The sequence below is a fragment of the Siphateles boraxobius genome, unplaced genomic scaffold (assembly GCF_051911475.1).
Source record: "Siphateles boraxobius isolate OS27281-9 unplaced genomic scaffold, OSU_SipBor_1 7, whole genome shotgun sequence".
NCBI classification, from domain to species: Eukaryota; Metazoa; Chordata; class Actinopteri; order Cypriniformes; family Leuciscidae; genus Siphateles; species Siphateles boraxobius.
This window is the reverse complement of record NW_027509197.1, coordinates 39,706,156-39,721,178: the sequence shown is the minus strand read 5'-3', so window position 1 is coordinate 39,721,178 and position 15,023 is coordinate 39,706,156. Positions and strand designations below refer to the sequence as shown.

At 35.5% G+C, this 15,023-nt stretch overlaps 1 protein-coding gene across 2 annotated transcripts in view; it reads left to right on the top strand.

Moving 5' to 3' along the window:
* Window positions 1–959: 959 nt before the first annotated feature.
* The window catches only part of tbc1d8 (TBC1 domain family member 8), a 44,861-nt gene continuing 30,797 nt past the window's right edge, over window positions 960–15,023 (top strand). For both annotated transcript variants that reach the window (XR_013197283.1, XM_077217151.1), the window contains exons 1-4: window positions 960–1,445; window positions 12,206–12,316; window positions 12,425–12,543; window positions 14,438–14,666. Coding sequence is in view for 1 of the 2 variants with exons in the window: in XM_077217151.1 (XP_077073266.1) it covers window positions 1,319–1,445; window positions 12,206–12,316; window positions 12,425–12,543; window positions 14,438–14,666 (586 nt within the window). In the remaining variant the exon portion in view is untranslated. The remainder of the gene's footprint in view (window positions 1,446–12,205; window positions 12,317–12,424; window positions 12,544–14,437; window positions 14,667–15,023) is intronic.

Sequence of the window (15,023 nt, the reverse complement as noted above, 5' to 3'; positions counted from 1 at the left end):
AGTTGCAAACTTTACCGTCACTAGTTTTTTGTAATTTGATGCAAATGTGATATAATTCAAAGTATATTGTTATATATGTCAACACATTTTTTTAATGAAAATATCAAAGATTTTTAAGATTTACGATGCTGATGACCGTTAAAACCACAGACTGTAAAAAACTATGTATGTAGTGTCCGTGACGACAGTTGTGGGCGGAGCCAGCCTTCGCCATCTTGGCAGCGCGCAATTTTTTTTTTTTTGCAGGATGATAGGGGAAGACTCATGAATATTCATTAGGGAAGTCTTCCCTGATTGGTCTTAACCCCAGTGACGGGTGGGTTTAGGGGCGGGGTTAGGGGTAGGTCATCAGACCAATCAGGGATGACTTCCTTAATGAATATTCATTAATCTTCCCTTACCATCCTGCTAAAAAATATTCGCCTCCCGCGTAACCGAAAATGACAGACAGCAGACAAGACATCAGCGGCAATCCACCTGTCACTCAAGTGGCCACACCCTTAAGTATGCACAATTTTAAGGCTTAACATTATTTAAACGTTATAAAAAAAATCACCGCCCTCACAGTTGTCATGAAGGGGGAAAATAGCTATATAGACCACAAACCACTTTTTGCACCAGGCTGTAAACATTTTTTTTCTGTTGTAAAGTTGAACATTTTAACATGGGGGTCTGATGGATTGACTCTCTTTTGCAGCCTGCCTCTAGCGGTCAGTCGATGAATTGCAGTTAAAGTCACTTCCTTCCGTCTTGGATTCAAGAGAGAGACTGGCAGGTTGCCACTTGGTTAAAACCAGATCCATACTGACATGATGTGGATGTAGGCCTACATCTGTATGGCTCTGTCATATTTAACGGCTCTGTGTGGTTAAAATGCGTCATAAGTCTGTGAAAACTGTCCAATTATCGCCCCGCCCCTTTATATAAAGCCCCGCCCTCAGATACAGGTCAAGCAAACGCGAGCGCGCAAATGATTGACAGGCGAGTTTTTCTGATTGGAGCCGCTCTGATTCTCACTGAAGTCTGTCAGGTAATAGTGACAGTATGTTTGCGAAATTATAGTTAATTATCAGTTAGTACAATAAAAAAACGTCGAGAATTCCTGTCAGTCTGCGCACCGATCAGCTGATACTAGCTTTTCGGGACATCTTGGAGGATATATGTGAAATGAAACTTCCCTCGCCGGAACCGCGAGCAAAAAAGGCTGGAAAAAAGCGGAAATAAACATTCGCCTAAAAGAGGAACTGCAATTATGGGCGGAATATGAGTCTGCGAGTGTGTAATAGTAACAACAACAACACAAGCCGTGTGTGTGAGGATGTGGCTCACTCCTGAAGAAGTTGTGCTGAAAAACGCGCTCAAGCTTTGGGTTACGGACAAATCCAACGGTTATTTCCTCCTGCAGCACCGAAGAGGACACGGAGACACGGGGGGGAAAATCACAGGTGAGTCCGAACATATAGGTGATGATAATAATCATCATCATAACATGCCAGAATATGACTGGCGAGAACCTTGCTTTGTGATCATAAACACTGGCTCTAAAGTGAAGCTCAGTCTTTTGTCTAGATCTGAAGTAACAGTTGCATCCTGGTTTTCCTTTTGTCCCTGCTGGGAGTTTCCAATTGTTACATGGAAAATGTCAAAACAAACATTCAGAACAGTTTGTATGGGAGTCTATTTGCATCACATATGAAAAACAGCCATGGTAAACCTTACTTATTGCTCAAAAAGCTGAAATTAGGACATACTAAGTTTTATAATTATGATAAAACACGACGAAATTATATGTCAAGTCATATTTTTCATAGCTAATGATGTAAAAAGTCAAAATTATGATACATTTTGTGGATGACATACTAATGATGGCATACTAATTATGACATACTAATGATGGCATACTAATTATGACATACTAATGATGGTATACCAGTGATGGCATACTAAGGATATCATACTAATTAAGTCATAATCATAATAAAGTGCACGTAAATTATGACACACCAAGTAAAAATTATGACATTATGTCATTAAAAATGTTACATTAAATTTATATCATTAAAAGTCAAAATGATGACATACTAATTTAATATAGCTAACATAAGTCATAATTATGATATGAAGTCAAAATGATGATATTGTCATGATATAATTAATTTTACATTAATTAGTCATCATAATGATATAAAAAGTAAAAATTACGATATAAAGTCAAAATGATGACATAGTAATTATGACTGTGTCGTAATTATGAGTTTAAAAAGCTGAAATGATGACATACCAAGTCATAATCATTAGATAAAAGGTTGAAATTATAAGATAAAGTTGAAATTATTAATTTCTGTTATTATTTCGTACTTTTATGTCATAAATATAATTTTGACTATTTATGTCAGAATTATGATTTTTCAAAAGCATGCAAGTTTGTGTGGCTGTGCAAAAGATGTGGGAAGACAGGGAAGGAAATCCATCCAATAAACATTCCCTCTTGCAAAACAATAGAGATTCATTCATTCCTGCAGTTTTCTTTCTTTCCACTTTGATTCCCACTAGCGCAGTTTTTAAGGTCAAAGTTCTTGCAAACCTTCGGTGCGGACACACGTGACTGAAGCTCAGTGAAGCTGTACAGTGTTCTCCTGCTTTAGTTTATTTGAACCTGAATTACCTCCCGCATTTTAACTTTATGAGGAGATAATGAAGCTCAAACATCACCATAATGTGTCTGTAACTGACAGACATTAAACATCAAGCCTTTGCTCTCTCAGTGATATTTAATACACTCTTAATAATAATGGTGCTTTATTGTCATCAATGGTTTAATGAAGAACCTTTAATATCCTAAATAGTGGAAAAAGGTTCTTTCGATTTTTTTTTTACATGTTCCTCACACTAAAAAAAGGGGCTTTTTTAAGAACTGATCACTAAAAGGTTATTTTGGGAAAGTAAAATGATGTCAAAAATAGTCCAAGCGAAAATCCCCCTTTTTTTTTAAAAAAAGTGCTGAAATTAATTGTTATGGTTTTATGATTTGAGTCTTCAAACTTGCAGTCATCTATAAAAGCTGTTGTGTCAGATACTAGTTATCCTGTGAGATTGTGTGTTTATGGTTACAAGGTGCTCAAAGTGCCATATTTAACCGCCATATTTATGAAAAGGTACTTGAAAAGTGCTTGTATTATTGAAAGAGAATATGAAATTAGTGTTTAATTTCTTGATTAAATACAAAATTAACGCTGCAGCTCTATATTAGTGTGATATTGCTCATATATTTCCAAGTATGCGATACAGCTCGCGTCAGATTCAGCTTTATCCCGGAGTTGCACTTCATAAGGTGTTGTTTAAAGTTAAAATAATTTCATTGCTTACAACCTTCCTTCCAGAATGAACGTAACAGTGCAACCTTCACTGAAGTTGTTGATAAATCCCCGTCATTAACATAATGTTTCTCAATATCAAGTACACCAGCATAATGTAAACTATCATTTATTCAACAGTAATAGCCATTATAAACTTTGTATTTAATATTATATATTATTAAATCAATTGTTAGTCGTATTTTGTATACCCCATATCTTATTTAAGTAACAAAAATAAACAATATTTTTAGTGCAAACAAGTCATTAGGCTAGATTTCAATATTACAATGAATGAACTGCTTTACATTTTACAAATGAAATCCTTTTTTTTATTGTTTTGCTTTTCTATGGTTTGTTAATGTCTCTTTACTTAAAGTTCTCACAGACATTGCATACTTTGCATGTGCTGCACTTTATTTGTACGGTACCATTTTGTTTAATTAGTATATTATCTATCCTTTTACCTTTTTAGCATTTAAAAAATAATAAAGATATTGTGTTCTGTTTAGTGAACCAATCACACATCTGAATCTTTTTCCATTGGAAACCAACTCTACAACATTTTTTTGTATTAAAGTGTTTTTTTATTTTTACTCTATATATATATATATATATATATATATTTATATATTTATTTGAAAATATATGTAAAATTTTAAATATATATATATATATATTTGAAAAAAATATACGTTTATAAATATATTTTAATCAAATAAATGCAGCCTTGGTGACAATAAGATAAATTTTTTCGAAAACACACACATGTATTTATATATATATATATATATATATATATATATATTTTTTTTTAAATTATTATTTATTTATTTATTTTTAAATCAAACTTTATAAATACATATATATATATATATATGTTTGATTTGTTTTTTTCAAAATAAATATATTTTTTATGTTTTCGAAAAAAATATCTTATTGTCACCAAGGCTAAAAACGTTTGTTGTATGTACAAATACAGATTTGATGTAATGTCACTATCATAGTAGTAGTTTGAGTTTGTTTGACACTTAAAAATCAATTAGTGTTTTGTGTTTGAAGCTCGTCCACGTCAGTCTCGTCAGATCTGGACCGTAAAGAGTAACGTGACCCTGTAACGTTTGTGTGTGGAAATTCAGGAGAGCCGGTTATTTGTCTTCTTCTCTTTCTCTTTCTCTGCTATATAGAGCGGAGCAGGAATGGCAAACATTCACGCTTATCAAGCGTTTGTAGACTCTTGTGTACGCACACACACAGAGCTGTTGAAAGAGGAGAACTTCACACGCTTCCAGCTGCGCCTCGTACTTTCTTATGCTTAACATAATATTAACATGATCGTCAATCTTGTGCTTTTCTGATGAAGGGCTTTTTTACTGCCAGTGAAAGTTCGGCAGATTTGAGCGTGTTTGATTGGTTAAGGATAACATGAGCTCATAACTGACACCATCAGTTTAACTGTGTCTGTGATTTACTGTGATCTTTTGTATGATTCTATGAGTGAAAAAGTCTGATCTTCAATGCATTCTGAAATAATTCATACGCAGAATAAAGGGGCGGGGCCTGGTACAGTTAGTTAGTAGTGTATTAAACTGGCGGCTATGGTAAGGGGCGGGACATTTCCCAAACACACTCGAAACGCTCGACCGATCACAACACACTGATCCAGCCGACCAATCAGAGCACAGTGTGCTTTTCAGAAGGAGGGGCTTCATAGAGACAGGAAGTAAACAGAGCGTTACTGACAGACTGGGAAGAGAGGAGCCGCAAAAATGGAGAATATGAGGAAAATAATCAACATTCAAGCAGGAAATTATTATTTATTTATTTTTTAGTAGAAAAATCACAAATGAGATCTCTTTCAAAAGTTTACAGTAAAATCTCAATATGAACTCAGACTTTGGATTTCGTGAGTCTGTTTTTATTTCCCCTAAAAAATAACGTAAAGACAATCGTTTGATATAAAGCTGATACTGAATAAAAAGCTATGAAGTCTTCTGGGCAATGAAAGATTTATAATATATATTTACAGAAAATTTTAATGTATAAAACCATGACCAAAGTCCAAGCTTAAACATTTTTTAGAAAATTAGAGAAAATGTGAAAAATGGATATCATTTTCAGCAACGAAGCACAAAACTCCATACACCATACTTTAAAGGTGCAATGTGTAAAAATTTTGAGTGTCTATTAACAGAAATGCAATATGACATCCATAAATGTGTTCAGTGGTGTATAAAGAACTTGCTTAATAAACCGTAATGTTTTTATTACCTTAGAATGAGGCATTTATATCTACATAACCGCGGGAATCCCCTTCTATGAAGGTCGACATATTGTGACGCCATGTTTCTACCGTAGCCGACAGCGAACAAACAGCGTTACAGAGCGCGTTTCCTCACTACCTTGAAAGAGAAGCCGCAGAAAGCTAGAAGCTAGCCATAAACATCGTGAGTAGTGACGTTTCCCTTGTCAGTGGTGTAAAATATGTAGTTGGATTGTTTCATGTAACTTAATTCTTCTCCCTCGCTGTGTTATGGCTTTGCTATGTGGGGATAAATGTGCTGGTTATGTTCGTGAGACAGCTGATTAGTACTCTTGTCATTGACCGTAAAACAGTTACAGGAATCACCAACCCGTCGATCTTGGAAGCATTTTAAGTCGATCGAGTTTCCAAAATCAGAGAAAAAAAGCCCATTGTGTGTAGTAAGTTGTGTCTAGGGGATGCGGAGGCGCGCGCGCTGTTACAATCACGTTATTTTTGCCGCACGCAGCTTTGGGCTCATGCGGACGCGTCCAGTATAAACAAGGCTTAACGCTTTAACCAGCTCAGCCACAGTAACAGCTCATATTAGCCAGCTAAACTTTTACTACCCTGTTAGAAAAAATATATAGTTGCATAGTTTCATGTGGTTCTTCTCTCTCGCTGTATTATGGGTTTGCTATGTGGGGGGAAATGTGCTGATTACGTTTGTGAGACAATCAACTAATTACTATTATTATATTACGTATTAAGACCCTTGATCCTCACCTGACTATGGCTTTGTAAACTTTATCCATGATGTGGTTTATAATGGACTGTGGTAAAACTTGGTTTACTCTGGCTATTCTCTGCCGTCTCAGACGACAATGTTTGTCCCGTTTCAGCCACCGTAGCTTCTTCGAAAGGGAGGGGTGAGCGGTGGGCTGAGGCCTTAGTGTAAACTCGCAACCGAACCGCTAGATGTCGCTAAAAGTCACACACTGCACCTTTAAAAAACAAAAAAACTACTAGACAATCCATAGCTTTGTAAAAATGAAAATAAATTAGAAGTCTTGATGTAATCATAGCTGCAAGCATCATTATAATGACCTTTTTGTTCACTTTTTTCTTTCCTGCTAATATAGATGGCCATTTTAGACATGCCTATACTAAAATAATTAAACAATTTAAATTCATAAAGGCATCTTTGAGTATATTTAATACCAAAAACAAAAGTGTGTACAGTTACTTTTTCTTCAACATGTCAAATAAAGCCTTAAAAGTTTGGTTCACCCAAAAATGATAATTCTGTCATTAATTATTACAATATACAAATTCCCTCATGTCAATCCAAACCCGTAAGACCTTCGTTCATCTTCAGAACACAAATTATTAAGATATGTTGGGTTATTAACCCTTTAAGCAACAGAATAAGCAGTACTTTCTCTGTTCTTGTCTCATTCGAGCTCAGTACAGATTATTTTGTCTCTGTAAACGTTCATGTTCAGTCAAATCAGCTTTTACTATTATTACTATTTTACTATTACTACTTTTATTAGCTTATACTTCTCTATCAGTTGGGAAATGTCCTGCAGAGAGGAAATGATATATTAAAAGCCGACGCGAGAGCCGTAAGTGAGAGAATGTGATTTGCATTAGCTTGTGTTAAAGAGAGATCATGGGGTCCGTAATGAACTTTAATTTTCGTTTTGACAGTGGTGTCATTAACTTGAAAGACCTCATTCAAGCATGAAAACCTACTCTAGTAGACCTCAAAAACAAAATCAAGACTTTCTAAAAGGGCATTATATGGCCTCATTAAGGAGCGTTGACATGTGAGCATTGGTGATGCTATGTGGACAGATCTAGATTCAACAATGTTGAGAAACCCCATTTGCGACCTTTGAGGTGTTTTTCATTGAGAAACGCCATATAATCAGCCATTTTCTTCTTAAGTGCTTCCTAAATGCTTTTGTTTTTCTTTCCTTTTAGCGTTGATTTTTTTTTTTACTCCGTTTCTGTCACCTGATGGAGTTCCTTGCCAATGAGGATATTTAATATTCAGCAATATTATTGATTCGACTGAGAAGTGAGCTGGACCAAATTCAGCTATAAAGCAGGCTCAGAAAACAGTAATGTCATCACATTACTGTTTTCTGAGCTGCTTTATAGTTGAATTTGACTCATTTCATATTTTTTGATCTTAACATTAGTTATTGAACCGAACTGAATCAACACGGTCTCTTTCGAGCTGCTTTACAGCAGAATTGAACTCTGTTTGAATCATTATTTTCCTGTTTATCCCTGTAAAGCTGCTTTGAAACAATCTGCATTTAATAAAGGTGACTTGACTTGATACATCAGTGGCCACTTTTCATTTATTTTCTCCAAAATATGAATCAATATATAGAGTTGTAAGCCATGAACCAAACCAGCCAGCCTCAACTAACCAGATGAATCAACATTTAATTCAAAGCAAACAAGATAGGATTGTGTGTTCAAATGTTTTGTAAGTAAAAGACCTGCTTATTATGCACTTAAAGTGACATAATCAACTCACAATCAATTCACAATCAGTGATGCAATTTAAAACTATTGAGTACATCAAGTCACAGATATATCTACAGTGCTTTATATAACGGTTTCAGCTTCACAGGATTAAACAGGAAAATAGATGTTAATGTTGGAAAGTTCATAATTTGTAAAACTCAATTCAATTTAATTCAGTTGTAAAACAGCTTTAAAAAAAAGTTCAGTTAAGCGTTGATTCATTTCAGTTAAGTAACTGTGCAAAGTTCATCAATTGTGAAACAAATTCAATTTCAGCTATAACTATAGCTCTGCAGAAGACAATAGTGCCATTATTCGGTTTAATTCACTTCAAGTTTTGTTCTCATCTGAGAGTCAATCAGTGGAGTCCAAATCGATAATATAATTAAATGTTAAATATAACCTCATTGATTAAATATAACCTCATTGATTATACAAATAAAACGGCATGTGCCTCTAGTTCTTTGCAAAATATTCATGGATTCAATGAGATAATTCAATCAAGGGTTTGCTCTTTTGAATGATTCATTAAAAGAATCAGCTCATAAGAGTCATTTGACTGCTCATGCTGTGTGTGTTTGTTTGCAGCTCAATAAAAGACATGCAGTTCATTATAGGTCCATCTATAATGATGTAAATGTTTTCAGTTTTTGCATAAACAAAGGTGTTTACTTCAGTAAACACAGCTTTTACTCGAATCTGCTGTTTCATAACTCTATATCTGTGATGTTATCAGCGGTTGCTGCTCCACTCGTGTGTTCTTGTCTCTTTTGCATTCGTGCTGATTCGGGTGGCTGCAGCTCAAATAGGAAAGTGAAACTTTGTCACGCTGATGTTAAAACAGGTCATATGAAGTACGGTAAACTATATGAACTCATGCAGCACACAGGGACGGTCACAGCTGTGCACTTGTAAACAGAGTTGCAGTAAAGCAGTACTGAAGTCATGTGAATTAACAACATGCTGATACTGTGTTTATATTGTCTTTCTGTGTGTGATGCAGGGCTCAAAAGTGCGAGAGTTTCACTTGCATGTGCGATTAAAAATAGATGTGTGTGTGAACTCTCCAATCTATTTAGCAGCATGTGTGCAAATATAAAAAGTTCCTTCCTACAGGTCCTTATGTGAATGTGTTGCTATGTGTGTGTGTGTATATATATATATATATAGCCTATTGTATGTATTTACATATATCCCACGATGACTTTAGGGTTGTAACGGTATGATATTTTCACGGTATGATAATAGTCTCAAAAAATATCACGTTTTCACGGTTTACGGTATTAAACAATCATTATTATTATAATCATCAGCTACAATGAATCTTAAATTAATGAAAACAGATAGGGTTTTTTGGTTAAACATATGGTTTATTAAAACAAACTTTTTTAATGAAAACATTTTTTTTATGGAAGTATGAGTCTACCTTTTGAAAAATTAAGAAAGAAAAAATAAAGCTGCCCATCTCCCATTTTAACAAACATGTCTGATCAATTAAATTCATAAAACCTTAACTTAGGTTTATTCTTAATTTATTAATTATTATTTAAGATAACTTATATTTTGACATTTTGTACTAAACTCCTATGAGTTTCAGTCAGAGTGTATTTGACAATAAATTGTTTTCAACAAAATTATGAAATGCTCATTTAGTTCTCTCAGAGCAGCTCTGGATATGTTCATGTGTTCACGTCCTTATATAGTGAGTGAGACGGCAGACGCATTAAACACCATGAGCGTCACATATACTTGAGTATGTAGGCTACTAGGCGAAACAGCGCTGCTCATTCACACAGACACGCTGAACAAGAAGAATATAGATTTAAATTTTTTTGTGCTGTATATTAATAGACACACTCGTATAGCGATTTTATTTATTGCACAGCTATATTTTAGATTTATTCATCCATCTATCAAATCGCGCATTTTACGTGACTTCTGCGTTGTATTGTAAATTCCCTCAGCAACACGTAAATAATACGGCCTTAAGTTATAAATTGAACTTTATCTGCAGGGAGGGATGGTGTCCGCGAATATGGGAGAACATATTCGATGCATTTCCTCCTTTTGCAGCCACTCTTCGTCCACATTTCTGGACACAACTGGATATCAATCTTCAAGGAAAAACCCACGTTTGTTTTTCGGATACCCAAAGTATTCCCACTGAATCCCACACAGCAGATTTTAACTTTTTTTTTTTTGGCGGGGGATAGAGATTAGAATTCGCAGGCTCAGTCTCAGACATTTTCTCCAGTGCACATGTATAGGTGGAGTAGTCAAGTGGAAAGAAGTTGCATATGCGCAGTTGAGATCTGCTTTAATTTTCTTTTCAAAACCGTGGATAAGCAAATGTTCACGATATGATAATCGTACAAGTCAATATCGCGATAAACTGACATACCGGTATACCGTTACAACCCTAGATGACTTCAGATGACGCAAACTCATGCACCAATTATACATTTTACTAAATGTCAATCATTTTTTAACAAACAAGTATTAATTACTTCAATGAGCTCATTGTTTCTGCATTAAATTATTACATTGTTTAAATTTATACCTTTTTTTGCTAATTTTGAATATGTACATTTTCTGAAATGCACAACTTAGACAGTTTCCTGATAACAGATCACTCTAAACTGTAATGTGGACTCATGAACTTTCTGTAAAGCTGCTTTGAAATCATGTGTATTGTGAAAAGCGCTATACAAACAATTGTGAATTGAATGTATTTATGTGTGTGTGCGTGTGTGTGTGTGTGTGTGTATATAATTATATATATATAATTTAAAATGCGTAAACTCCTATATACTGTACATATATATATATATATATGTATATGTACAGTATATAGGAGTTTACGCATTTTAAAGTAGGCCTAAAAAATAACATTTATTATTAGATACAGTTTGAAGCAGAAATATAAAAAACCTTGTGTATGTTTTGTATAATAATAAATTAAATGTCTCCTTGTATCCCTTTGACTGTGCATTCACACCGCCTCGGGCGAGCGTGTCAAAATTCGCTCTCGCTGCCCTGCCAACAATGCCGTAGAAAGATTCGCAGACGCTCTGACGTAGATCGAATGCTTGGTCTTTTTTTAAAACTTTATTTAAAGGGGCCGCAAACAAGCATGTTGATTGTTATTTGTGCAGACTGACCACAAGTAGGGTATATGTTAACCTCATGGAATCTTTTAAATGTAAAAGTAGGAAATTGATCGATGGAAATTATAATAATAATAATAACCTTTATTTTCTATAGCACCTCATTGGTTGCCGCCGAACCGTGTCATAGCTCATTACCATAAAGTTGACCTGACTTCAACTCTCCTCGACGATCTCGCCATCCAAGACGCGCCGCCGGCTCACATTGAAAATAAATGACTTCCAGCCAATTTAACGCTCTCGGCGGCGATGTGAATAAGGAAAAACATTATTTGCTCAATTACATTTTCATTTTTAAACTTAGGAACACTTGTTCTCCTTGGGGGAAAAAAGGGATTAAGCATCAAAGCTTATAATTAGGGATGAGTCACCTTTTTAATTGTTTTGTTTAAAAGTAGACATTTCAAGCTTTCTATAGATATACTTCTCAGGTCTGTGAGGCCAGTATCATTTACGCTGAGTTTCGGTTGATTTATGAGACGGGCTCCAGTTTACGTGCCGGCGCCTTCGTGTCCTGATTATATTGTCTACTATATTTGCTTCTTATTTATGCAATTTGTTGATGAAACATTGATTAAAATGAAGATACAATTTATACAAAATGAAATTCACTTTAAAGAAAGGCTTTCTACAAAACCAAACGTTAAAATCATGTCTGACCCATTCCAAATGTTTTCCGGTATTTTGGGCATCTTATGATCCTATCTTACTCATCTCATGCGGTTCCCTTTTCATATAATCATCATATTCATCAATCTATTCATGCATGTGTGCGTGCATGTGGTTGAGGGGTGCGATTTTCGAATAATAATCGAATACCGTGTGATCTTCGAGAATAAGTTTTGCTTGAAATGCCCATCCCTACTTATAATCTATATGGTCTGTGTGTATTGCAGGTTTGCTGGTGGGCGCGTTGGACACTGTATTGGACTCAAATGCTCGAGCGGCTCCGTTCCGGATTGTTCTGCATGTTCCCGGGTCGCAGGTCAGCTGGGTCATAGCCAGCGGTGAGAGTGTGTTTTCATCCCTCGCACTCGTGTGACACACTCCCGTCATAAGCACGAGCATGTCATGCCGTCACTGTGTGTGATGTTATTATCTGTGTGTGTTTGCAGGAGCCACAAACGAGGAAGTGCAGAAACACTGGAAATGGCTGGATCAGAACATTCTGCCGTACATGGCCGTGTTCGAGAATAAAGAAGACGCGGCGAGTTTTGTACTGGGCAAAGTAAAGGTACAGTCATGCACAGACCTTCCTACTAGGCCTGTTGCGATTGTTGATTAATCATTTGATTGGGATTATTAATTCTAATCGCAATTATTTGAGATAATTATAACAATAATTGTGCAGTTTAAAGGTGCATTGTGTAATATTTAAGATGTTCTGGAGACAGAAATGCAATATAATATCCAGAACTATGTTTTCAGTGGTGTATATAAACCTTACATAATGAAACGTTGTGTTTTTATTACCTTAGAATGAGCCATTTCTATCTACATACACCGCAGGTCCACTTACATTGAAATAAGAAATAGCTAAAGTCATCGAATAAAACACTGACACAATGATGAACAAGTAACAATAGTATTCGCAATAACATATAGTTTTACTGAATAATTAAGTGGACATAATTTCTTAATTTATCCTTGTAAGGAAACCTCATTGTTTGACTACTATCTGCTGTCTCAGACGACGACATCTTTTTCTGTCGGCCACCATAACTTCTATAGGTTGCAATTCACTATATCACCACTAGATGCCGCTAAAAATTACACACTGCACCTTTAAATTTCAATCACATTTGCCATCCAAATAAAGGAAATGTAAGCAATCCCATCAATATTGTGATATTACATCCCATCGTGATATTAGCCGCTTTCACACAGTAATCCCAGTAAATTACCGTAAAATTACCAGAATGACTTTACCAGTAAATACACATATGCTGTTCACACAAGTAACGTCGTCCTGGCTTTTTACATTTAAGAGACCATTAACACATCAGCACCAAAATACCAGTAAATTCAGTGTCAGTCATCGGAAATGCTCTTTAAACTTCATTATCTGTTCAATTTGACAACATTTTTTGACTTTTGAGTGACAGGCGTGACACACAATGCATTTTTGCTCTTAAAAATATGACACACATAATGGTATCCAACTGCAGAGCCACAGCACTGATGAATGCAGGGTCGCGAGCACGACATGCTCAGAAAGCTGCCAGATGCAAATGTCCATCTAGTACAAATTTGCATAAAAACTATTAAAAGGCAGTAATGCTTTCAGTTGCTGACTTCTTCGTTAGTGTGTTCAGACCTTGTTCATGCTGATACCAGTAATCCTGTTCTTTGTTCACACTAGAGTTACACGATTAATCATTAAATGATTGTGATATCTATTTAACACCCACACAATATTATTCCTAAACGAAAATGATTCACCCGTGTCTACTAAACGTTTGACAAAATCAAACCGGATTCACATCTGACGAGAGCCGTTGTCATGTATGAAACAGTCTTTTCAACCACACACTATCATTATTTCCGTGCTACAAATAATCATATTATCACAAAAGTACTGGGATAAAAGATCATAGTTCGGATAAAACACTACAGAAGCGATCAAAATAGAGTAAATCCCCTTTTGAAAACACTTGTTGCTTCAAAAAATGATTGTATCGATAACATCGTCACACCAGTAGGTGGCGGCAAGTGACCGTTAAAAATGTGTTTGTCATTGAATCATTCATTCAAGAGATTCGTTCAAAAACACAGATTCATCCAGTATTGAAACAAGTAAAGTATTTACGAGTGAGTCATTGAATCATTCAAAATTTTAAATAGACTGCAGCCATTAACATTTTGTCAGAATTACTTGTTATTCTGGAGAATCGTGATCTCTGTTTGAAACAAAAAAATCGTAATTCTCAATTTATCCAGAATCGTGCAGCTCTAGTTCACACATAGCATCATACCGGTGATTTACTGCAAATAATAATCACATAATCAATTTACCGGGATTTTTGAAAAGGTCCTGTTCACACGTGATCTCTTAACGGCAATGGTTCTAGAGACATTCAGTTCAGTCCAGACTCTAATTATCTTGATATTTTCATGCACATTGACAGGGTTTAATCGCTGAGGAGGTTTTAGGCGGCCCAGCTGCAGGCGAGGATGATCCGGCACGCTTCCGGGAAGATCTGGCGCGGTTCGAGCAGCGTTTTGGTCTCCCTCAACGAGAGAAGCTGGTCTCGCATTACTCCTGCTGTTGCTGGAAGGGTCACGTGCCTCGCCAGGGCTCGCTGTACCTCACCACCAACCACATCGCCTTCTACTCCTTCCTACTGGGCAAAGAGGGTGAGAACTTCCTATTCGTGAAAGAATCCTGAAAAATATGATGTATCACTGTTCCCACAGGGATATGAAGACGCACAACTGTTTTCAACATTGATAATAATGAGAAATGTTTCTTGAGCAGCAAATCATCATATTATACTGATTTCTGAAGGATCATGTGACACTGAAGACTGGAGTAATGATGCTGAAAATTCCCCTTTGATCACAGGAATAAATTACATTTTACTATATATTCAAATAGAATACGGTTATTTTAAATTGTAATAATATTTCACAATTTTGAATGTATTTGTGATCAAATAAATGCAGCCTTGGCAAGTAAAAGAGACTTTTTTTCAAATGGTTCTTATATGGTTT